The sequence below is a fragment of the Petaurus breviceps genome, unplaced genomic scaffold (genome assembly GCF_028583685.1).
Source record: "Petaurus breviceps papuanus isolate PSGF00001 unplaced genomic scaffold, PetGlider_PUasm1.0 214, whole genome shotgun sequence".
Lineage (NCBI taxonomy): Eukaryota > Metazoa > Chordata > Mammalia > Diprotodontia > Petauridae > Petaurus > Petaurus breviceps.
Genome location: NW_027185863.1, coordinates 9,365,728 through 9,391,858, shown reverse-complemented (window position 1 = coordinate 9,391,858; position 26,131 = coordinate 9,365,728). Strand labels below are relative to the sequence as shown.

General features: G+C 40.8%; 1 protein-coding gene across 1 annotated transcript in view; it reads right to left on the bottom strand.

Moving 5' to 3' along the window:
* Positions 1 to 7,582: 7,582 nt before the first annotated feature.
* CUNH13orf46 (chromosome unknown C13orf46 homolog) overlaps positions 7,583 to 26,131 on the bottom strand; it is a 36,393-nt gene continuing 17,844 nt past the window's right edge. The window contains exons 3-7 of the mRNA XM_069093950.1: positions 25,837 to 26,038; positions 25,678 to 25,740; positions 22,549 to 22,599; positions 18,900 to 18,967; positions 7,583 to 7,649 (exon numbers count right to left, since the gene is read on the bottom strand). Coding sequence (XP_068950051.1) covers positions 7,583 to 7,649; positions 18,900 to 18,967; positions 22,549 to 22,599; positions 25,678 to 25,740; positions 25,837 to 26,038 — 451 coding nt within the window. The remainder of the gene's footprint in view (positions 7,650 to 18,899; positions 18,968 to 22,548; positions 22,600 to 25,677; positions 25,741 to 25,836; positions 26,039 to 26,131) is intronic.

Below are 26,131 nucleotides of genomic sequence, written 5' to 3'. Positions count from 1 at the left end.
TAGCACAAAACTATGCCATCACAATCATATACCAAACCCAGACAGTCATTCACCAACTGAGAGGCATCCATCTTTGCAACCACAAAAAGAATCGCTATAAATCTTTTTGTACATGTAGGTCCTTTTCCTTTGATCTCTTTGGGGTATAGACCTGGTATTGATATTGCTGGGCCAAAGAGTATGAACAGTTTTATAGCCCTTTGGACTCCAGAATGGATGGACCAATTCAAAATTTCAACAGCAATGTACTGGTTTCTCAATTTTTCCACATCCCCTCCAATATTTGTTATTTTCCTTTTATATCATTAATCAATCTGATGGGTGTGAAGATGTTAAGAGCATTTTTCATGTGACTATAGATAGCTTTGATTTCTTCTGAAAATTGTTCATATCCTTTGATTATCAGTTGGGGAATGGTTATTTTTTTAATAAATGTTACTTAATTCCCTATATATTTGAGAAATGAGGCCTTTACTATAAAGAAACTTACTACAAAAAAAATTTTTTTGGCAGTTTCTGCTTTCCTTCTAAACTTGGCCACAACCAATAGAGTACTTTGACTCTGGGGTAACCTTTTATGGAAAACTCAGTATTTGAGTTGGGGACCACTCCTCATGCTACACATATGAGGAAACTGAGACTAAGAGAATTGAGGTTGCTTACCCAAAGTCTCAGGCAGCTAGGTGGCACAGTGGATAAGGGTGCTGGTCCTGGAGTTAAGAAGACCTGAATTCAGATCTAGAATTAGACACTAGCTTTGTGACCTGTAGCAAGTCACAACCCTTTTTTGCCTCAGTTTCCTCATTTGTAAAATGAGCTGGAGAAGGAAATGGCAAACCAAAATCTCAGAATCAATAAGAGACAGTGTTGGGATTTGAACTCAGGTCCTCTGACTCTAGATTCACTCTTTTCTACTAGATTTTATTGGTCTCTGAATCCAATGTCAAATTAGAATTAAGCTTCACTAAGCATAACAAAGACTAATTATTTCCATTAACTCAAAATTCTTTTTCTCTACCATCAGAGAGGTAGCATGTTACAGTAAATAGGGCACTGGATCAAGAGTCCCTCTCCAAAATAATATATACAGGCACTGGGGCATAGAGATCCACCGTGCCCTACTGGAAAGTTGGAAAGGGTATGGGGGAAGATAAGGGAGAGAGCAGATTGGAGGAGGGGATGTCTAGTGGGATCACTATCTTGGGATGGTGGGTAGAGGAAAAACGAGGAGAAAATTTGTAACTCAAAATCTTGTGGAAATGAATGATGTAAACTAGAAGTTAATACAGCATTTCATAAAGTAAAAAAAAAAAAGAGTCCCTCTCCAACATTTATTAGTGTGACCCTGGCTCATTTAACCTCTGAGTGCCTGATTACTTTTTAGTCATTTTTTCAGTTGTATTAGACTGCTCATGACCCCATTTGGAATTTTCTTGGCAAAGACACCAGAATGGTTTGCCATTTCCTTCTCCAACTCATTTTACAGTTGAGGAAACTGAGGCAAACAGGGTAAAGTGACCTGTCCAAGGTCACACAGCTAGTAAGTGCCTATTACTCACATGCAGAATGAAGGGATTGAGCTCAATGATCTTCAAGGCCCCTCCAGCTCTAGAGCTATGATTAGAGGTAGTATGGTAGAGGGGAAAGAGCTGTGAAATTGGAGTCAGGCATAGATTTCAAACTTGGCTTTTCTATTTGTTATCTGTGTTATCTTGGGCAAATTACTGGACCTATACGAGCCTATTTCCTCACAAATTAACATGAAGGGGTTGGACTAGATGACTTCTAAATTCTTTGCTAGCTTCATGATACTAAAACCACATAATTAAGTATGAATATACTGATGAGACCGTGTTCCTATGCACTTAGTTATTTTCATCGTGTGCTTTGCCATGTGATGTTTCACTTAATGTTTCATATATCTTTTTTGCATAACTATAGTCTATATTCCTGCCATTTTTAGCAGCTACAGAGTGTCCCATCATGTTAATAGACCACGGTTTGCTTTGGGCTCTTTAATTTATGACAGAATAGGCTTGAGAGGTCAGGATGAAAAGAGACACTTCCACTCTCTGCCAGCATGGCTTCATTCCAGAGAACAGAGGATGAATGCAGTCATCAGCCATGGAGGAAACTATATCAGACACAGGTCCCAATGGCCCCGGGAAAAAATTACGCCACATGACCAGACTGAAGACTTGCTGATGGATTTTCATATTAAAACCACAGGTTAGAACAGAGTGCGTCACCAGGACCACAGATTAATCAAGGGCCTTTTTCTAGAGACTGATCATGAGTGACCCCCTGGGAATGAACGTTGGCTCATTCAATGCACTGTAATACTTGGGCTTTTAATGCCTACATTGGCACATGATAAGCACCACAGCAGAGGAGGATATGAGATTACTCACATGCATCCTGTGTGTCAACTTTGGTTTAAGTTCACTCACTAAATTTAAACAGTCATTTGATTACCCCAGTTTCATTCTGAAATACCAGACAGTATTATGATACTGATAAATTCTGTGTTGACTCTTCTTTAAGAAGAATTCCTTCATGGCTCTAATTTGAGCCCACTGAGGCTCTTGGCTTTTAACTCTTAAGGGAGAAAAAAAACCCTAATTTTTCAAACAGTAAACTGTATCAAACACAACTTATAGATTGATTCTGAAGGTCATATCCTTGTTCAAAATGTCCAACACATAGACCTGTAGTCTTCTTTTCTCTATGGCCCTTGCAATGAATAACCAACTGAATCAGGGACAACATTCCACTTTATTTTCTTTGAGTAACTATTTTTGATGCAAAATTTAAAAAATATTTCCCTAAGAATTTAATGGTTTGTACTCTTTCAAAAGATTTGTACCTTGGGGTGGCTAGGTGGCGCAGTGAGTAAAGCGCGGCCCCGGAGTCAGGAGGAACCGAGTTTGGTTCCAGCCTCAGACACTTAACACCCCCCCCCCACACACACACACACACAAAAGAAAAAACTAGCCCTGTAACCTTGGGCAAGTTACTTAACCCCAAATGCCCTCCAAAAGGCAAAAAAAAAAAAAAAAGATTTGTACCTTGTCCCTTTCTCATCTCCCCTTCTGGGAGACATCCATTTTGAAGGCAAAAAAAAAAAGAGAGAGAGAGAGAAAAGGAGTGGCTGAGGGAAAGCTCATCCAGGCACAAGAAGAGAGTTGCTCACCTGCTGTGGAAAAGTTTGGTGACCCTCCAGCTCTGGGAATAGGTCACTGGGCATTAGTATATGACCCAGCTTTGGTTTGGAAGATGCATCAAGGAAGCATCAGGCTTCTTTTCCCACAGGAAATGAACCACTCTGACTTATATCTCAATTGCCACTTGGAAAATACAAGTAATTGCCCAGAAAAGAAGTTGCAAAAGTAATTCCAGCAAAGTCCTTCTGGATACCAAGTAGACACCTCATTTCTAGACCCTGGATGAATAATGATAATCTTTGGTCAACTGATTCTCCAGAATTTGACCTAGAAATTTTTTGCCACCCAAGGAATGTGAAAATACAGGCTAAGATGCTCACCTCTTAAAATGCATCACACATGACACATGCTACCACCATCCTCTTCAGTGCGCAGGAAAAGTTTAAGTAAATAAAATATTGGAAAATTGAATCATATCATACATACATCAATAGGCATTTCTATTCAAAGGAATTCTTAGTCAGATTATTTTGCAAAGTAAATACAGGTCCCTGATTTTATAGAAGTTTTTTTTTTTATTTGGATTTTCAATTATTGGGCTAACTTAAAGCAGGGCATATCTGTACTTAGAGAAGTGCTTTCCAAGGTAGTTGTGGCTATTGAAGGACAAACACAAGAGTCCAAAATGTTACTAAGCCAGTAATAGTACCTAGAATTATGGGAACTCTCCAAGGCCTGTAATTTATAGTCTTGAGAGTTACAGGATTCTAGCCTGAGACACTTAAACACTTACTGTGTGACCTCAGACAAGTCACTTAACCCTAACTGCCTTGCATTCCCCCCTCCAAAAAAAAAGGGCAAAAAAAAGATAGTGTTACAGGAGGAGTTGGGGGGAAAAGGTAGCTAAGCACTAAGAGGTTGAATGACTTGCCCAGGTTCATACAGTTCATAAGTGCCAGGGACAGAGCTTGATTTTAGGTCTTTCTACCTTCAAAGTTCCCCAGTATCCATTGCACAGTAAGTCTCAAAATTTTTGTTCTCAGGATCCCTTTACACTCTTAAAAATTATTGAGGACTCCAAAGAGTTTTTGCTAATGTTGGTTATATCTATTGATATTTTCTGTATTTGAAATTAAAATGTCTTATTCTTATAAAAATAAGTTGATCACATGAACAATGCTCATGGACCATAATGTTCCAGAATATACCCATTGGAATGATCAAGAAAAGTCCAGGGATTCAGGTAGGAGGGTGGCAGACCAGAAATTGTTTTTAAGTGAATAGACATGTTTTATGAATGGGCCTTTACTTTTTTGTTGTATCAGAACCTGAGGTTGAAACTTTAAAGTTTTCAAACCTCCTTAAAGTCATGCAAAATAGCCCTTAATGAGGGCCTCCCTAATAGTTTTTATTTTTCCTACCTCTGCACAGAGTGCATTAGATGCCTGTGTCTATCCATCCTGCCTTAAAGATGGCCATCCCTCTTATTTCTGGGTCTTTCTCAGATTTTCTTCTTTCAGAAACTCATGGCTTTTCCTTCTGGGTCCCTTTACTGTACTTATTCAGGATGCATCCCAGATAAGCATATTGAATTTGACTTACTTTGTGAGTTCTCAAAGGGAAATTAGATTGATATATTTTTGTTCTTTGATTGAAGGGCTGGTCATCCTAGCATGACCAGTCATCTTGGCAAAGGCATAGGTTGTAGACTTGATGTCAGGCATTCTTGATTTCCCTGAAAGCATCTGAGTAGTTCTTTACCCACCACTTGAATCCACATATACAAGAGCTTGTGAAATTCTGGTCTGACATCTTTTGTTCTGAGTATTTACAGAGTCTACTAGAGCTAGGCAATTTACCAATATTTGCTGCTATCTAATGTTTTGCAACAGCCTGCAATTATCTTAAGCTTGACTTGAAATCAGAGAGAGAGGATTAGTTCCCTACTTTGTCAACTATGTAAATTCAAGTCTATATATTAAGCTGGGTTTTCCCCAGGTCACAAATAGAGACATTTCCCCATTTCATCTGCTTTCTTTTCCTCAGATTTTAATTCTTTGTGGGAGGTCCTCAATTGATCTTCTGCAAAAGTGGTCTCTCCAGGCAGGTCTTGGCTTGTCCCAGGGCAACTCTCCTGGTCCACCTGGTCAGAGCCCTTCTCTGTGATAATGACAACATTCAGCTCCCTGTACATAGAGAAAAAAGCATCTGTCCCTAGCATGTGCTTCTGCTAGCTTTAGCCTGGCTAGATCCTGACCCAGCCCCTCTCCCACCTCCTCTGTGTTATACCTCTTAGCCAAGGCATTCAAGTCTGCCCCTGTATGGATTCTTCACTCTCTCTTTAATTTATTGAGGCAGGTAGGTGGCACCGTGGTAGATGGAGTACTGGACTTAAGAGTCAGGAAGACTCATCTTTACAAGTTCAAATCCAGCATCAGACACTTGCCAGCTTACTGCTGGGCATCAATTAACCCTCTTTGCCTCAGTTTCCACATCTGTAAAATGAAATGGAGAAGTAAATGGCAAACCACTCCAATTTCTCTGCCAAGAAAAACCCCAAATGGGGTCATGAAGGGTCAGACATGACTGAAATGTTGGCATTGAACTAAGTTAACCTCTAAGAATTACAGATCTGGAGTTGGAAAAAGCCTCAAAGTCCATCTAGTGCAACCCTCTCATTTTATAAATAAGGAAACTGAAATCAGAGAAGTTAAATGGATTGCCCAAGGCCATCCACGTAAGAAGCATCTGAGATGAGATTTGAACTCATGTCCTCTGACTCTAGAACTAGTTCTTTCTCCACTGTGCCATGAAGTTCCCTTATAATTCTAAAACGATGATCCCAAGTTCATCTAAGATTTAGTTGAATCTATTCTTCAGTAGAGATTACCCATCATTATGAAGTGGGTTTCTCTTGCTCTTTGACTTTTGAGGAGGTGGTGTGCCAGCCCTGTGTTGGAGGATGTCCCAAGCCTGGATGAGCTGGTGTGCACAGCCCAATGCATATGACAGTGCCGCCTAGACCTATATCCTAGGCTGTACATTCCTGCTTTGGATCGTAGCTCTGAGCAGCTGGGGTAATTTGGCCATAGTACTCTCCCACTGCAGGCATGAGTAAGGGAATTCCCTTGATTACTGCATGTCTAGGAAAGCAATGCCAGAGACAGTTGTGATATTCCTGGGATAGAGGGCACAGTCTCTTGGAGAATAAACAATGAGATCATATGTTTGCACTCTCCTAATAGTCAAGGGGAGAATTAAGATCAAAGGTGGTCACAACATCTGTATCTTGCATCACAGAACAGATATGTTGCAACCAAACTGACTGCAAAGCAAATCCTAGATTTCCATTGACTCCTTTGTAAACTCTGATATCTGTTCCCCCAAGCAAAGACTCTTCAAATAGAATGAATTAAAAACTTTAGGGAAGGTGAGACAGAGATATGCCACCCAATAGCAATTGTGTGACTCCTGGGAGTGTTTGGCAGCACTTTCCCTACTTGAGAATTTCTCCTTTTCTATCACTTCCCTGCCATTCAGCCCCATGGGAACTGCATCTAAACTTCAATTTTTCCTTAGTCTATAGAGGTTTTGTCCTCTCAAGTGAGACCAGAATCTGATACAGCTGGGCCCTAAAATCTTGTTTTACCAACAGGTTCTATTACCTAATGCATGATGTGGTAGATTGAAAATACCTCAAACTTGACTTCAAATTACACACAATCAATCAGTCCCCTACTTTATAATTTCTATAAATTCAAAATTCTGTATAACAATTCCATATAACAAGTTGATATAAAATGAGGGATTCCTGTAATTGCTGGAGATGAGCAGGAAGGGAAGCTAAAGTTGAACTCATTTTCTCTTCTTTTCCTACAAAAACATCACATTCACCATTCAATCAACAGATTTTTTTAAAGGCCTACTTTCATACTAGCTGTTTTCTGCACCATACTCCCACTAATCCTTAGTCCACCGCTCAGAAGGACATATAGGAAACAGTGGGATTTGCTGAACTTTTTCCCCCTCTATTCAAGGACTACCTGTTAATGAACGCCCTCCCACACCCAGGCCCTACCTTAAGCCTAAGGGCTGCCCTCCTTTAAGAGGGAAGGATCCGCCACCATATTGTTTTGGCCAGGGCTCTTCATACCCACAGAGTCTGGCCTTCCCAAAAGTTGAAAAATGAAAAGGAGAGGTTACTGACCAGACTACAGGAAACAGAAACCATCACAAAGCCTGAGGGCCTTTTCTAGGTGGGGAAATGGGAACTTGGCACAAGGAAATTGGGAAGAAGACTAAAGACCAAGCTGGTGATAACCTCTAGTTCTCTCAGTTACTTTGTCCCTCAGCTTTCCCTTCCTTCACAATGATATCACATGCCCTTTCAGAGTTCTAATTACCTTCTAATGAGGTTACTATGCTTTTCCTTTTGACTTCTTCTTGGGTGAAACTGGAAAACAGCATATCCACATGGTTTTTGATCTGGACACCATAAGGAAGAAAGAAAACAGCGTGAATAGCAGTAACTTGAGTCTACTTCTCTGTCCAGTGGCTGTCCCCAGAACATCAGCTTACTTTTAGGAATTTTTCCTCATTGAAGTGATCTCTCCAACTCTCCTCCTCCTCACTACTCTGTCTCTGTCTGTCTGTCTGTCTGTCTCTGTCTGTCTCTCTGTCTCTCTCTTTCATGCTGCTGTTTAGATTTCCTCACCAACTGTAACTGCTCCCCATATCACTAGGCTGAAGAAAACATAAACATCTATCTGTGGAAGTAGGGACCATTAAGAGTTATACCCCCAAAATAAAATTGATCAATAAAACTAACCTAAAGGGATTCAGAAGCACGTTCACATTTCTTTTACACCTTCTGACTTTAATATTGACTGACCACACTGACCGACCCTTAAGACCAAACTGTCCTTGATTAGGGCTCAGAGGAGCTTAATTTCAAAGCTAATTTCTTGGCTGGGAAATGAACAATTGGCTGGCTCATCAGGGCCAGGCAGCCTGACAGCCAGAGGAAGGATTTTCTTGGAAAATGGAAGGAAGGAAAATGTTTGCCAACTCCGAGGAAGAACAAGGTGGGAGGACAGAGGGGAGTGGGATGAGTGAGCCAGGAAAACAGACTAACCACCATGCATCAGCAGAAGGCCTGCTTCCTGAGAAGCTCCATGCCAATCAGCACTGGCCCATCCCTTCCGGCTTGAGTGCCATCCATCCAGAGTTAAGGCTATCTGTATACAGCACTGGCCTATTGAAAGCTCAGAGTCCCCCACTTGCATTCAGTTCTCAAGGTTGAAATTAGGGAGCTGAAGAGGTCACTGCTCATTTGCATTAAACTGCAAAATCCTTTGCATTTTTAAAATCCACAGATGCAGCAATAAATTCTAGGACTGACTGCTGCAGTCAAACAAAGAGAGTAGCACTGCCAATGAGGATGTCAAGAGGTTCAAGGTCACACGGCACTGGTGTGTTGGCCCTGGAAGGATGTGACTTGTGGGTTGGTTTCAATAACCACAGTTCTCATCCTGGGTCTGCAGAGTATTCAGTGTTGGACATTGAGACAGTACAATTTGTAGGATCATAGGGTTTTATGAATAGGATTAGAGATTTAGGATATGCTGCATCTCCTGACTTAGCCTTTAAGATTGATGATGGAAACAACTAGAAGGGTCTCAAGCTACATTTCATCCAGGAGCCCCAGAAACCCCAGCTATGTGTTGAAACCAGATGTGTAGACTGAAAAAACAGGTCTAAAAGCCCAAAGGAGACCATGGGCATGAGTTTTCTACTGCAATACTCCTGAAGATGAGGGAGAATTCTGACCTCTCCCCTATCCCCAACAACTTTGGGTGAACTATTGCGGGCAGGCCTAAGAGTATGCATGTTTTGTTTTTTAACTAGGATAGGTAACTAGTACAATGGAGTATATTGGAAGGAGTGCTAAACTTGCAGCCAGAAGATAAGGATTCAAATCCTTACATATATACACGAACATATACATGTTATATTTGTATATGTATGTATAAGCAATGTAACATTAGGCAGATACTTAACCTCTCAAATCTTTTATTTATCCATCTATAAAATGGGTATAATGCTACCCAAGCAATTTAGCTCCCAAGGTTATGAGGAGAATGCTCAGTATGATTTTTAAATGCTGTGAAAATTTAAGTTCTTGTTGAGCCTGACAGTCTTAGATGATTTGAATAATTACAGCTAAATGTGCGGTAGCTTCGTGGATAGGATGCTGGCCTGGGAGTCAAGAAACCTGAGCTCAAATCCTGCCTCAGACACCATGGGCTACATAACTGAGCAGTGATCCTAACTTTTCTCTGCCTCAGTTTCCTTTCCTTTCCTCAGTTTCATGTAATGGGGATAATAATAGTAGCTACTCTCACAGAGTTGTGTGTATCAAATGAAATAATACATGTAAAATTCTTCGCAAAACACAAAAGTAATAGATAAATGTTATTCATGATATTCCTATTATTTTATTAATAAGATTAATAATAGCAATCAATAATTAACAATAATTTTACTCATTTTCAACATTAATATACTATTTTATTAAACTGGGGAATAACTTGAGTGTTTTTGTCAGACTTTGGACCAATAGGAATATTCTCCTGGAAAAGCACAGTGGTTGTGAGATCCCGCCAAAAGCCGAAGCCCATACTTGGGACTTTTTTCCCCTTCTAACTGAACTGGTGCTCGTTCACCAAGCTTGGAGAGTAGGTATCACCTCTAGAAGATGACCCTAGGCCCCTCCTCCTGGTGAGCTGAAGTCAGGGGAGATCCCTGCTCTGTCACCTTTTTGTGTAAGCCATGAGCCCCACAACCTGGTGAGTTGTAGTCAGGTGTGCTGGTAAATGTTCAAGAGCTGGCTCTTTGCAAAATAAGTCTAGGGCAGCTACGTGGTGCAGTGAGTAGAGCACTGACCCTGTAGTCAAGAGGACCTGAGTTCAAATCCAGCCCCAGACACTTGACACTTGCACTTACTAGCTGTGTGATGTTGGGCAAGTCACTTAACCCCAACTTCCTTACCTTCCCCCCTTCAAAAAAGATACAAATGGAAATTAAGTCTAGATCATTAACAAAACAAGAATTAAATCCTTATTTGTAGTATTTGTTACAGATGCTGTAAAGACTTACACTGAATACTTAGCAATCAAATCTTCAAATCTATATGACTATAATTGCACCCAAACCAGGGAAAGGAAGGTGGAAAGGAATAAGGATTTATACGGCCCCTGCTATGTGTCAGGCAATGTGCTAAATGCTTTTACAAATATTATCTTATTTGTTCCTCACAACAACTTTTTGAGGAAGGTACTTTTATTATCTCTATTTTACAACTGAGGAAACTGGGGTGAACAGTGGTTAAGTGACTTGCCCATGGTCACACAGCTAGTGAGAGGCTGAGGCCATATTTGAACCCAGATCCTTCCTGATTCCAGGACCAGTACCCTATCACCATGCTGCCTCCAGGAAAGACACTGTTTTGGCTCATGTCTACTGGCAGCACCAAGGAGACTCAGAGAGATGCATGGGTCCCCTAACTGCCAAAGCCCTTATCCTGGGATTGGGACAGAAACTCTAGGGAACATTTTAGGACTTTGGAAAATTATAAATAATTGGATTATTATATATTTAGAGCTAGGAGGGACTTTAGAGCTCATCTTGTTCAATCCCCTCATTTTACAGATGAGGAAACTGTGGGTCAGAGAGTTAGGGGAAATGACTTTTTCATGATCAAGTGGTTAGTAAGTGAAAGAAGCAAGATTCATATTCTAGTTTTTCTGACTCCAAGTCCAGCACTCCATCCTCTAGATACTCACAAGTATTTGATCAGTCTGAAACAATAAAGAAATATAAGCAATAAATATAAGTATGTATAATACAATATAACAATAAAGAAAGATAAAAAATAAATTCAAAGAATGGAGGAAAAGATGTCATCAAGCGATACTATGAGAAGAGAAAACAAGCAGGTCATACATCCTCCCAACGTCAGAAGACATAGACAGGAAAGTAAGCCTCCAACAGGTTAGGTGGTTCCTGTGTTACACTTATAGACAGAGATACACAGTATGGCAGCTGTAGAGGAGTTGTGATTTCCACCTCTGGAATGAATACTCAAAATTTAAAAGATCATAGATCCATTGAGAATTATAATTCAGTTGGAGAGCACTTAACATTCTGATTATTCTTTCCTTATAAAATATTTTTCATTATTAATAAAACATATATACATATACAATAGTCTTCTTAATAAAACAGAGAGAGAGATACAGAGAGAGAGAGAGACAGAGAGAGAGAGAGAGAGAGAGAGAGAGAGAGATGGATGGATGGATGGATGATAGCCAGTATTCTTGCAAGTGAAGGCATACATTTTCCCTAAGTTCCTGAGGGGGAACCCAGATGAAGAGAATTATGATTTCCACCTTTCCCTTCCCCTCTCCCCCCACCAAATTTCAAAATCCCCTAGGCCCTTTATTCTGTGGGCATCTCTGCTATAAGAGCAAAGGTACTAGAAACATCTTGAACCCAGGTGTCTCTATTGTTAAATTTTCAGTGTGAATATTTACTCTGAATCAGCAATCACTACAAAATCAGAGTTTGGTTTGTTGCTTTGTTCATTGTCTAGACTTAGGAAAGTGATAGAGAAAACATTAATAATGCATATTAAACATTAAAATATGTCCTGTGTACTCCCCTCCCCAAGACCTGGTTACTAAACTTTTACCAGTATACCCCTGCATAATGGTTATAGATTGTGGTTTGTCCTTTGCTCTTGAAGAGGACCATGACATTAGGAAGATGGAACTTGCAAGTAAAATTGTATTTAAGTGAGGGAAGGCTGTGCAAAGTCACCAGCCTCACTTTATCCTCTGGAGCCTTCTGGGTCCAGTGGCCAGATATCGATCAGCACAGCTAGAGATGGCCCAGGATGCACTGGGGAACCTTGGTCTTTTTAAATTAGGGTCTTTCAGAGTTCTCACTTTGACTGAGGCAATGTCCATTCACTGATTAGGGCTGTTTAAGAAATTAGTCAAGGGATGGCCTCTTTAATGAAAAAAAAAATCAAACTGGGAGGGGAAGACCCTCATGGTTTCTGGCCAAAAGAGAAACAATTACTATTTACATTTACTCTGAGAGAACATTGAGAGAAGATAGGGAGCTTATGATCCAATCATATGAAGCCTTTGGCTAAGAGGAGCAGGGCTCATGGAAATGTTGGTGTTCCTTTGAACCAGAAAAGCATTTCATTTCAAATGATCCATAGAGTCCATACAGGATGGGATATAGAACCAGAGGTCAGTTGGATCATTAGGAAGGAGCCTGATCATTTTTCTTTCCCCCTCCCTTCAGACTGTGGTACCCAGGATGACAAAAGTATCAGGCAATACAGATTTAAAAGTTCCCTTAGCAACGCCAAGAGTTGGGGGAAAGCAATTTCTAAATACATGCTAGGGAGGACTGGGCATTGAAGGATACCTTAAAAATTTTGCTTTTATATAAAACACACATGCATATATAAACCCTACAAATTCCACTTTTCTTGGTACAAAGATAAATATTGTATGTATGCTTGCAAGTATGTGTATATTGTTTGTGTGTGTGTGTGTGTGTGTGTGTGTGTGATGTTGAGTTGAAGGCATTACTGGGAAAGCTTAAAGCCTCTGATGAATAGTAATACAGAGGGGCTTCTTTGTTCAAACATTACCCAGGGAACACAAATGACTTATCTCATTCATTTCTGTCCCTTGGTTCCACACTTCTTTCTAACAATGCCCCTAGTGCAGATGTGGCAGATTAAAGCCCACTGTGAGGTAAAGAGTATAAATGGGTCTACAGCTACAAGGTCTCAAAATGCAGTCTATCACGTGGAAATGGCTTTGGGAATCTTAGAGGTAGATGGTCATTCACAGAATTTCTCAGCCTGCTTACAGGGAGGCAACAACTGGTATGGCAGCTACAAAAGTGGACCCTGTATCAGGAAAACCCGAGTTCTAATCTGACCTCAGACACTAGCTGTGTAACCCTGTGTAACCTCAGTTTCCTTATATGTAAAATGGTATAATGATAGCACCTATCTCTCAGGGTTGTTGTAAGCCTAAAGTGAGATAATATTTGTAAAGTACTTTGCAAACTATATTTGTACTAAATATAGTTGCACTATATACTATATAAATGTTATATATACATTTATAAATAAATTCAATATACTATATATATATATATTTGCACTATATAAATGCTAGTGATGATGATTACCAGAAAAAATGGAGCAGATTTACTTGTCAGCCCAAGAAATACCAGTTCCAGGAAGGGGCAGCAGACCTAGGTATGTGTGGGAGGGAGATGGGGCGGGGGACAGTGGTAGAAAGGAAGTAGGCTTGTTCCTATAGGATCCCATTGTTTGGGGGTTTTTTGCTTCTCTAATATAGGGTCATTCCAGCTGTGAGCTAAAAAGAGGCAAAGCAGAGGTTCCCAGCTTTTTTCCCTAAAAACAGGAAGTGGACAGGAAGACTGACCAGGCATAGTCACAGAATCTCTGAGTCCAAAGGGCCCTTGGATGCCATCTAGCCTAACTCATACCTGAATGAGCATCACCTCAATTTGAATGAAGATCCCCAGGGAAACAGAGCTCACCATCTCCTGAAGCAGCTCATCCCACTTCTGTAGAGCCCCAGTGAGTTATTAGGAGGATTTTTGCTGACACCTAACTTAAATATGCGTCTTTGAAACTTACACCCATCGCTCCCCTTTGTGCCTTCCACTACCAGATAGAACAAGCCAAATACTTGAAGATTATTGCTATGTTCCCTCCGAGCCTTCTCCAAGTTAAATATCCCCCCTTCCTAAAGCACCAGCTAGGCCCTCTTCTCAGAGAAGCAGATTGGGCAGAGTGTATGTCCTCACAGGTTGTGCAAGGTCAGAAAAGGACGTTGACAATGAAGTTTTCTCTACTTTTTCTCCCTGCCATTGGTTTGTATCAGAATAAAAACCAGGCTGATCTCAGGGGATCTTGCTGAGAAACTGGCTCGATTCCCCTTAGAACTCTATCTGGTATGTGACAGCAAAGGCATGGATGTGATGTGAGCTCAATTGCATCCTGGCAATGACGAGAGGTCCCAAGACCTTGGGCTCCCCCCTCCGTGTTTTCCATTTCTGAGAATACACAGACTTCCTTGACAATGAGAAATCTTTGTTTCAGATGAAGAGAATGAGTCATGGGGGTTGAAAGGAGCATAACATTTCAAAATTCTAGTATTGCCCAGCACTTTGATGAAAAGTTAAATAATCAATAAGGCCTCATCCTGTCTGGTCCAACACGTGGTGTTTTCTATGAGCAGGTTTTTCACTGTTTGACTCATCAAAAACAGAAGACAATAGTCATTTCACTTAGTTTGACTCAAACTAGCTTTAACCCTTTGTTCTAGAGAATGATAAGATGCTGTAAAAATCAATGATGGAAGGGCCCTCTTCACTATAAAGGTATTAATTCACGTTCATACTTTTCAGGGCATTTTATTCAGGTGAAATAAGGAAATGTTAAACCTTGGCAGTTCTGCCCTTGACTGGAGTGCAGGAAGCTCAGAAATCAAGTTTCCTTTACCACTTAGACATTTCCCCAGCTCTTAATTCTCTTCTGTCCGTGCCATCATGATGGGCTGCTTTGCTATTATACTGTTTGAAGAGAAGGTTCCTCCTCTACCCTCAGGAAGTGGTAAATAGAGTTTAGTGGATGGAGAGGTGCCCCCAGAGCCATGACCTGGGTTCAAGTCCCACCTTTGACTCATATTGGCAAATAGGTCTACATTTACTCTAGCACTATGGGAATTATAGAGGTAAGTGGTCATTCACAGAACTTCCTGATCTGCTAACAGAAAGGCAGCTAGTTGGTATAGTGATGAGAGCATTGGATCTGAAATCAGGAAAACCTGGGTTCAAATCTGGCAATCTCTCAGTACCCCTATATACCTCTATATGTAGAGAAGGTGCATATATGATTTGACCTGGGAAATAAAGGAATGGACTTTGAGTCAGGAAGGCCTGGGTTCAAATCCTGCTTCAGAGAATTACTATCTGTCGGCTCAGTTTAAGACTCAGTTTCCTTATCTGTAAAAATGAAGGAAGGAGTTGAATTCGATGACATTCAATCTAAGACTTCAATCTCCAGCTCCAAATTGATGGGTTATCTCACCAAAGGAGACAGAACATGAAACCTAGACCCCCAATATAACCAAATCCAAGGACCTGGCTCAAGGTTGATGACTCAGTTTACAAAATTAATCTGTCCTCTCCAGAATGAGGGCTTAAACTAGACTAAATGAAATTTCCACCTTTCCAAATCCCCTTCTTTAACTTTCCCCTTCATAAAGATGCTTATTCACCCTTCCCTGTTATCTGTCCTCCACCCTACTTCTTTCTATTATAATTTTTTCCTCACTCCTTTTCTTCCCCCTCTTCTATCATTCTTCTTCTCTACTTCTTCCCTTTCTTCCTCCCTCCTCACTAGCTGCTGGACATCTTCACAGATTGTTAATTTTTCCATCAGAAGTTGTTCTGGGACAGGGAGAGACAACTCTGATGTTCTCGTGGAGAAGATTGGAACAGGTAACTACAGTCAGTTTTCTGGATCTCAAGGATCTATGATGTCCCTTAGGCTAGAACAAGGGTAAATGTCAGCTTTTATGTCCAGATTGAAACCCAGGACACTTCCTCCAAAGCATGCAATCTTCTCTTGCTTCCATATAGTGGCTCCAGAAGGTTATAAGCAGGTTATACTGACAAAGGCCTTTTTTGCCATATGAAAGACTAATTAAATCACCCTTTCTAGTTACTCAAATTAGGGGCAGGAAGGAAAGGACACAGAAAGAGGAAGAAAATGCTGATATTGCTATATGCCAAGACTTTCCTGTTATTTGCAATTATTTTAATACCATATAGTTTTTAGGATCCCTACTCAGAATGAAGAGTCTTGATTCTAACCAAACAGCAAATGAAGGTAGATAAGGGATGAGTTCAGTCAATAAGCATTTATTAAGCACCTACTGTGTGCTAGGCATTGTGCTAAGTGCTAGGGATTCGAAGAAAGGCCAAAGAAAAAGTCTCTGCTCTCAAGGAGCTGTCTAATGGGGCAGACAACATGCAAGCAACTATGTTCAAACAAAATACATAGGACCCTTGTTAAGAATGAGAAAACATACCCAGCCTTTATTGGTTCCAGGCTGTATTTAATACCTCAACTCTACCAAGAGAAAAAGAATAGGAGTGGGGCCACCTGGGGACTCCTAAGAACAGAAGAACCAATTAACCTATGTGGAAATTGTCAATGAAAGGAAGAACTTAAGAATATAGGTCTGAGTATCTTGCCCTAGTAGAAAAAAAGCTTGGACAATAATGAGTCAAGTGAAGTCCCAAAATTCTGACCAGCACAATTAAGTTCAGGTAAAAGTTACAACAGAGGATGCAAGGTGAGATAGAGAGCTGCTTCTGTATGATCTCAGTTATGGAGAAACCCTCCTCTTCCTCAGACCAAGGACAAATGTGAATGAAAACCTTGTAAGTCAATGGGGAGGAGGAGATAACTTTGGTACCCAGACAGGGGAAAGTCTTTTCCTGCTGTTCCCTGAGAAGGGGAAGAAGAGGGGCAGCAGATACCAGGGTCGAATCTCAGAAATGACTATGTTGTGGGGGACTGGATGAGGAATGAAACCGCCCTGGCCCTAGCCCCTCACCCTCTCACCTTATAATGGAGGAATGGAGGCTCAGCCGCCTGACTAACCAAACCCACACCTGGGGACCTAGAACGGAGTTCATTTCAAGGCGAATTTAGGCAGGAGTGAGTCCGAGGAAAAGGGGACTAATTACTTTAGTAGTGCTGGGAACCAGGATTAAACTATTGTGTAAAAATCTTTGAAAATCATGTTATCGTTATTTTTTTCTGTTGATTTTGCAACAAGTTCCCCTTTTCTCCCTTCCTCTCCATTATGTTTCCCTGTAGTACTTCATATTAAAGTTCCTTGAAAATAATAGTGATGATGATGAGAGCGTTTATATAGCATCTTAAAGTTTACAAATCTCTTTAGAAATATCTCCTCTTGTGCTCACAGCAACCCTGGGAGGTGGGTGCCATTGTCATTACCATTTCACAGATAAGGAAACTGAGGCAGGCAGAAATCAAGTGATTTGAACCCAGAGTCACACAGCTAGTTAAGTGTCTGAGGCCAGATCTGAATTCTGCTTTCCCTGACTCCAGATCCAGAATTCCACCTAGTACACCATATTCTATCTCATACACCATGTAAGTGCCTCCAAGTACTTAAAAGGCTGCTCTTCCTTCTCCCCTCTCAGCCCCAGGACACCTACAGCCCTGTCTTGAGCCAAGCCAGGGCAACTTGGGAGAGAGGGAGGAGGATAGAGCATAGTTATGGGTGAAAATGAGGACTTTTTCTCCCTTCCTCCCCCAAATGACCCAAAACCCAAATGTATGTTGGAGGACATAAGTGCCTCGGAGTGCCTTTCTCTCCCAAACCTTCTTGCCAATGTCACTTTCTCTACTCCTGGTTGGTTACTAACACCTCCCAAGCCCCCATGCACCCTGATACCTCCTATCCAATCAATCCATCCAATAGGGCCCTCAGGCCCCTTCTCAAGAGTCTGTCCTACAAGGCAGGAACCCTCCAGGCCCTCTGTTCTGGAGTCATCAACCACGATCCTTACTGTCTGCCCTGAATGCTACATACTCCCAATGGCCAGCCGCCTGACTTGTATCCTAAGAACCCCTGGGGCTTGCCATCTGTCTTGCTGAAGCATCCTCAGGATTTCCAGGTGTTTCTACTCATCCTCCAGCTCAACTCTCATATATTTTGTCTCCTCCTATTATAGTATGATAGCCTGGAGACTATATCGATTTTCTCTTTTATTCTTTGCAACTTAGCCCAGTATTTGGTGAATGCTAAGCTCTTAAGTCAATTGTTTTTTCCTTCCTTCGTTCATTCACACGTTATTATCAAGGATGTATAAGGAAAGGGGATAGGGTATGAGGGACTTCAGTCATCTTTTCCCCACCCTTCCCTCCATGGGGCTTATAGAGTAGGGAAACCAGAAATAATAATCATAGCACACACACATATATACATTTATACACATGCATATATGTGTGAAGATATGTGTATGCATATGTATATATATAATGTGTAATATACATATAATATCTATATCTATCTATCTATATTGCTTATTGTGCACCAGGCACTGTATTAAGAGCTTTACAATTATTTTCTCATTTTTTCCACCCAACAAATTGGGAAAATAGGTGCTATTTTCACCTCTATATTACAGATGAGGAAACTGAGGCAAAGAGGGGGTTACATAACTTGTCCAGGCTCACACAACTAATAAGTATCTGAGGCTGGATTTGAACTCAGGTCTTCCTGACTCCAGGTCCAGTGCTCTACCCACTGACCCTTAGCAACAATGAAGAGGGCGCCAATCAGCTATGTCTTAGGGAAAGAATCAGAAGAAGAGGCTGGCAATGTTTTCTTGTTCCTCAGTCCTAGGTAATCACTGTGAAAACTCTTTCCCCTTCCTCTCAATCCATTCTCTTAATTGTAGAGTAGGAAGTTCCCACCCTCTCTGAAGCCACGGGAGGATGAGAAGAAGCTTCTCTAAGTAACATTTTCCCCAAAATGAAAAATAAAGGAGAACATCACTTACTCATCTTCAGACGAATCTCTTCCTTCCACTTTGGATGATTTCTCTTCTGTCAAAGTACTTTCAATTTTCTGAGCAACAAAAGATAAATTTCATAAACACAAAGAGAAATGAGAGTGTGATAGGAAATTAGTGACATCCAACAGAGAACAGTATGGCCCAAGCCCTGTGAGCCCAGGGGTAGCAAATGGGAAGGGAATGAGTCGGGGAGAGGTTATGGGTGTGACCTGCACCACTAATTTCCTGCAGAATAAGCTACTCTTCCCTTTTTTTTTTTTCCCAAAGTGGCACATTATTACAATTGACCAGGCACAGGAAAGACCAATTTAGAGTCAATTTGCTAAAGCCTGGGGACCCCTTCCCCATAAATCCGCAGCCTGGACATGGGACTCATTACTTGGGTCATTTTTCCCCCTTCAGTTAGGAAGTGAAGACTTTGGGCTGCTGGTTAAGGGACGTCTGCCATTAACTGCTCTTTGTGAGTAGAAATGATTTCATTCTTTGTATTTGTGCCCCCAGTGCCTGGTGCAAGACCTGGCATACTGTAAGTACTTAATACACGCTTTTTGATTGATTTGCTATATGAATTTTAGTTAGTCCTTTATTTTCTTTGGGATAGGATGCTTCCTTTCTTTATTTCATGGTATAGTTAGACAAAAAATATGAAATCAAGCTAAGAAAGTATTTCAAGCTCTTTGGAAGAAGTGTTCGCTCTTATTAGATTTGATTATTGTTATTTCAATAAGGGCCATGAGGGTCTCTATGACATATGCTCTGTGCACATTGAATGTGGCATCTTTGCTCCTTTCCCATATACCAACAAGCAATGGATATTTCTACACTGAGAAGGCATCTTTTCCACTCCTACCCCCAACCTAGTTGTTTGTTGTTGTTGTTTTTTTGCATAATGTCATGGATCTCTAGTAACAGCAGTTTTTCCTCACATGATTCCCTTAAATCTAATTAGTTTAGTTGATTCTTGTCACTGAAGTTTGCTGATTTTTCAGTGTGAAGTGTGGAGGAACATCTTCTCTTGTACATGTGGGAACCCCCTACACTGTTGTAGGTTGAAACCCATCTTAGAGAGTTGCCTGAAGCTCATAGGTAAAATGACTTGTTCATGCTCATACAGCTACCATGTCATAGGTAGGATTTGAACCTAAGTCTTCCTGATTTCAAGCCCAGCAATCTATCCATTATACCACACTGCCTTTCTTCACCAAATCTTACAGTTTTCATAGAAAAGCATTTAGGGTTAGAGGAGAAGGCATCTTTTGCTACCTTCCCATGTGCCAACAAGTTCACAGAATCATAGGAGCAAGAATTTAGAACTGGAAGTTACGTTAGAGGACGGATGCCATCTAATCCAACCTCTTCATTTTTCAGATGAGGAAACTGAGGATCAATGAAATTAAATATATTATCTTGGGTCACAAAGTGTTAAGAGTCAGTAAGAACCGGGTCTTCCTAATCCTAGGAACGGCCCTCTATCAGACCACAATGAAGCCATGGTCCAATGAAGACCGTGACCTTAAGAGTCACAAAGCTTCATGGGCAAGTCACTGAACTCTGAGCCTCAATTTCCTAACATAAAAAATAAAGGGTAGGGGCGTCTAGGTGGCACAGTGAGTAGAGTGCTGGCCCTGGAATCAGGAGGACCTGAGTTCTAATCTGGCCTCAGATACTTAATACACACAAACAAAAAACCTAGCTGTGTGACCTTGAGCAAATTACTTAAACCCAATTGCCCTCCAAAAAGCAAAAAATAAAATAAAATAAAATAAAGGGTAGCATGATGAGTCCAGAGGACTGAAGATGAATCATGCCATCCCCATGCCAGAGAGGTAATGGGCTTACACTCAGAATGAGCCATACCTTTGTAAACATGGCCAATGTAGAAATTTGTTTTGCTGGTCCACACATTTTTGTTATGATGATTTTGGTTTTTGTTTCATTTTTGTTTTTTATACTATTCAATATGGAACAGTAGGAAGGAGAGATAAAGTATATTTGTAAAAATTCATTAATTAAAAAAAACAAAGGGGCATTTTAATGATCCTCTGAGACTAAGTCATAGGTGGTTATAATCTATGGTCTCCATTTCATGACCCCCAAGTATCCAATCAAGTAATATTTAATTAGCTTCCACTGTTATATGAATGGAAAAGGCTTTATGTAGAATAAGATGCAGGCATGGTTCTAAGGAAAACAATAATACAGTTTGAGACCCAGAGCAGCTAAATTCATGTTCTGATTCTCTTATTTACCATCAATCATAGGAAAGTCACTTACCCTCTCTAGTCTGTTCCTTCCTCTGTAAAATCTGAAGTCCCTCTCATTTTACAATGAAGTTGGAAAAAAGCTCTGAAGGTCCCACTCAACTCTGTGACTGTGACCATACCAATTATGTTGTCATACCTTCTTACATGAAGAATATACAATAATAGAGCTGAGAGGGCCTTTAGAGATCATTCTGTTCAGATGTCACTTCCAGACACTCAAAAATTGAGGCTCACAGAGGTTTAGCAATTTTTATAAATATCTAACAGCATAGGTAAGACTAGAACCCAGTACTCCTTAATCCTGGTATAATGTACATTCCACTCCTCCATGATTATCATAAAGCCAAGCCCTGGTTTCAGATCTGAGGGTAGATGGACATTTGTGTCTCAGTAGATTAGTGCAAAGTCACTGTGGGTGTGTGCCAGAATGTTTGTGACCAATGAATAAGTATGTGATCTGAGACCATGGGCAAGTAAGAAGATTTGAGGAAGGGATGGAAGAAGTTAGTTTATTTCTTTCCAAGACTAGTGCAGAATGCATAGATCTAGACAAGCTGGAAGCAACCTCAGAGGTCTTATAATTTAGCTGCTCTTATTTTAAAATAATAAGAAAGTCAAGGTGCAAGTATGTTGAGTGATTTGTCCAAGGTGGCGTGGGTAATACACATCAGAGGCAGAATTTGAACTCAGGTTCCTCTAGCCTCTAAAATGTGTGAGGGTGGAAAGCAGACAGGATCAGTGCTGTCGAGTATTTATCCTATCCAAACTGGGACTTTGAGGGAAGGGCTATCTTGCTTGATTCTGATTGTACCCTTACCACTTAGGACAGTGCCTGGCATTTCACAAAGGCTCTGTCTACCCACAGAGGAGCAAATTTTAGCTCATTCTGAGGAAGAAGTCTGGTGGTTAGGGATGTCCAGCAATGAAATGGGCTGCTTTAGAGTATATGTTCCTTGCCACTGGAAGTTTTCAAGCAGTATTGGATCAGCATCTGTCAGAGATCACAGACCAAGGCTCCAAGAGACCTCAAAGGCTAAGTAGTTCAATCTCCTCCCAATTCACAGATGAGGAAACTGAGGCACAAAGCAATTGAATGACTTTCAAAGAGTCACACAGCTAGCAAGAAGCTAAGGGTAAGATTTGAATTCAAGTCTTTCTATATCCAAGGCCAGTGCTCTGTTTAGGACACCATTTTATTGTAGAGATTTCTTCCATATGGTAATGACCTCTCAGAGCTCTTTCTCATTCTAATAATCTGTGATGCTTAGCTAAGCCAGAAAAATACAATGGGTATAATTTTCAAAGCACAATAGCTTTACCTTCCTAGGTGAGCTGATGTGTGTGTATGTGTGTGCGTGTGTGTGTTTTACCTCCTCAATGCTTTCTTCCAAATCAATCTCTACAAAGGCAACAGGTGGTTTCTGTGAAAAGAAATCCAAGAGACATGAATATATTTAATGGCCAGGTTTGTGTGAAGCCAAGCTGAAAGGAGGAAAATTACATCAGAGGGGCAGCATCATCCCATTCCTCTTGCCAATGCTTCCCCAAGTGGGAGGAACTTCAGGGGACTCACTCCCTGCATGAAACCCAGACTACAACACCCTAACTTATGAGACTGAACCTCAAAACAGATAAATGCCTCTGCCATGATGTACTCTTCGCATCCCTGCTCTCCCCCTCTCACCTTTCTTCTTCTCAAAGTCTCTCATCTTTTGGACCTTGGTGCAGTGGATAGAGTGTTGGACCTGGAGTCAGGAAGACTAGAGTTCACATCCAGTCTCAGACACTTACTAGCTGTGTGACCTTGGACAAGTCACTTAACCCTATTTGACTCAGTTTCCTCATCTGTAAAATGAGCTGAAGAAGGAAATGGCAAACCACTCCAGTATCTGCGATAAATTATTATTATACTTTATTGTTGATAACTAATTATTAATTTGTGATCCAGGCTTTTCTCCTTCTATTTCCTCATTAAGGCCTTCTCTTCTTAAAGTCAGTTTCTGAAGGACATGACTGATTGTTGAGATTACTCCTAGGCCTTAAGGAACATTCTCCTCAATCTTAGTGGGACCCTACCCAACCGGGAGACTAATTTCTGTTTAAGAGTATAAACAGAAGGGGCGGCCAGGTGGCTCAGTGAGTAAGAGCACCGGCTCCAGTGTCAGGATGACCTGGATCAAATCCAGGCTCAGATACTCAGCACCACACCCAGAAATAACTTGAGCAAGTTACTTAACCCCGATTGCTTAAAAAACAAAAAGAGTATAAACAGAATGCAAATGAAGCGAGTCCTTACCATGGGGAAAGGAACCCCTATCCTTGTACCCCTCCATTAGACTTTAGGGTGACCCAGCTCATGAAGGAGGAAACCAGACACAGAGGTCTCCATGGAGATAGATTCCTATGTCCAGATTTTTGGAGGCTGCAAAATCTTTTGACCAAGCCATGTTCTCAGCAGGAGGAGCTGGGGACTCCTACCCCACCTTCTCATTAAATGTCCACCAATTAGGATTGATTTTGACTCATCAGGAGCCTTCCCTTTCAAAAAGATATTTAAGGCTTTTGGGGTCTCCACTGGGGGTCTTTGGTTATGAAGAGAAACCACTGCCCATCCACTTATTGATTGCCTAATTAATAGATTATTAATTACCCAAAACCATCCCTCAGGTTTTTCAGGTTTGTCTCATATCATTGCCAAGAAAACCTCAAATGGGGTCATAAAGAGTTGGACACAATTGAAATGACTGAACAATAACTCTTCCCCATCCCCTATCCAAACCTGCTTTATGTCCCATTTCTACAGGGCCCTGCTCCCTACCAGAGGGAAAAGATTCAGAAAGTAAAGAGCTCATGAATGTTAATCTCTATAATCAGTTACCCTGCCTCAAATGGGTGCCATTCATAGGCTCAAAGTAATGACTTTATGATGGTAGAGTCTGGGTCACCATTGCAGGCCAGGAGAAACATTTTATATCATTCCTAGGTTCTTCCTAGAAATTCTCATATTGTACCATTTGTCTTTTTATAAAGGTTTCAATAAAATACTTCCACCTCTCTATCTCTATTTCCTACTATATCACATTAGAGCTAAGAATACCGTGTTTCCCTGATAATAAGACCTATCCCGAAAATAAGCCCTCCCCTTACTGTGTAAGATTCCTCTAAAATAAGCCCTCAGCCGAAAATAAGCCCTATTGAGATTGCTACTGTAGTGAAGGTGATCCCCTGCGCTACACGCTACATTACGGTACCCTCTGTATGCACCGTCCCCCCCCAGTGAAACGCACGCCACGCTCCAAGCTGCATCCAATCAGAACTGTAGCAGTGAGCGCGTCATCCTGTTCTTCCCCAGTGATTTGCTTATTGAATAAAGGTACATTTTTTTGTTCACATTTACCTATTTATTAAAATTGCTGTCAATGTTCATTAAAATAAGCCCTCCCCTGAAAATAAGCCCTCTGGTGTTTTTCTGTCCAAAAAAATTAATAAGACAGTGTCTTATTATCGGGGAAACATGGTAGGAGTCTGCCCCCTTTCAAACTGCCTTGTGAATCCTCACACATAAAGTTAGATACTTTATAAATGCCTCAGTAGTCTAAACCAAGGTCCATATCACCCCCACATAGGAGCATGCAGAGACCCCTCTATAACCTGTTCTGATTTGAGTAGGGATCATGACATCACATGGATGCAAAGAACTTAGCATTAAGGTCCTGTCTGGGCAGGAGGGTTTGTTTGTTCCAGTTTTTCATGATTAAATAGCTTCTTACTGCCTGAACTTATTCCCAGACAATGCTCCTCTTTTTGCTTTTCCTATTAAGATGAGAATGATTTAGGGTCACCAGATTATAGGATTTAGAGCTGGGTCATCTAATCCAAACCTCCAGTTTTATAGAGGAGAAGACAAGGCCAGAAATGTTGAACGATGGCTCCAAGGGGATACAGCTACTTAAGTAGGCAAGACTTTCCTTCATTGTACCACAAGGTAAAAAGGGACCAAAAACATGTATTGCCTCAAGTATGACATACAACTGAATGAACAGACTATTAGATTGGTCCATCCATCTTGGACTTGGAGTTGGGCTGACTAGGCTGATTTTAGGCTAGACTGCATTTGCATAGGTCTTTTCAATGATCTCACTCTACTCTCACTGATGCAAGAGCTCACCTAATCAATCACCCAGTGATGTGATACAATGGGTGATCATGGAACATTATGATCTCCAAACAATCTTGAAATAAATGTTACCAATTGTAATATATATAAAAATTGGCATAAAAGACACTACTGAAGATAAATATGGCTGGAAGAAGAGATTGGCAGGTCATGTATCAGGAAAGACGGATAACATATACATATAACATGTATGAAAAGAAGAATAAAAGACATTATTGAGACATTTATGACTAGAAAAAGAGATGGGCAGGTCCTGTATCATAAGTATGAGTGCCAAAAGGTGGACAACCCAAAGTGCGTGCTGGCACCCCAGGATACTCACGGAAAGATTTGTCTCAGGCTCCAGAAGAAAACAATCCAGTTTTAATGAATCTAGTTTCTTTTCCTATGAATAGAAAGAAGGGTCATTACCTACACATAAGAGTAGAATGTTGACCCGAAATATCAAAACTATTTCATTCTCAATTGAACACTTCCTGACCAGGGACTGTGTAGTCTTTAGTTCAAGAACACAGTTTTCTTTCTCTATGTCTCTCTTTTCTTCATCCTGGTCTGTCTTAATTTGCTCCTCTTTCTCCTTCTTTTCACATTCTTGCTCCACCTTTTCTTTTCCTTTGTCTTGGTCCACTCTTTTTAGGTCACCCTGATCTTGGTCATCCTTGTCATCTTCTAGAATCATCTGGCTAAAGGAGAAGAGAAGCATAAGGGATGGATCATTCAATGGTGTTTGGGAGCACAGTGACTGCTGAGATATTCACTATGGTATGGATGGTTCA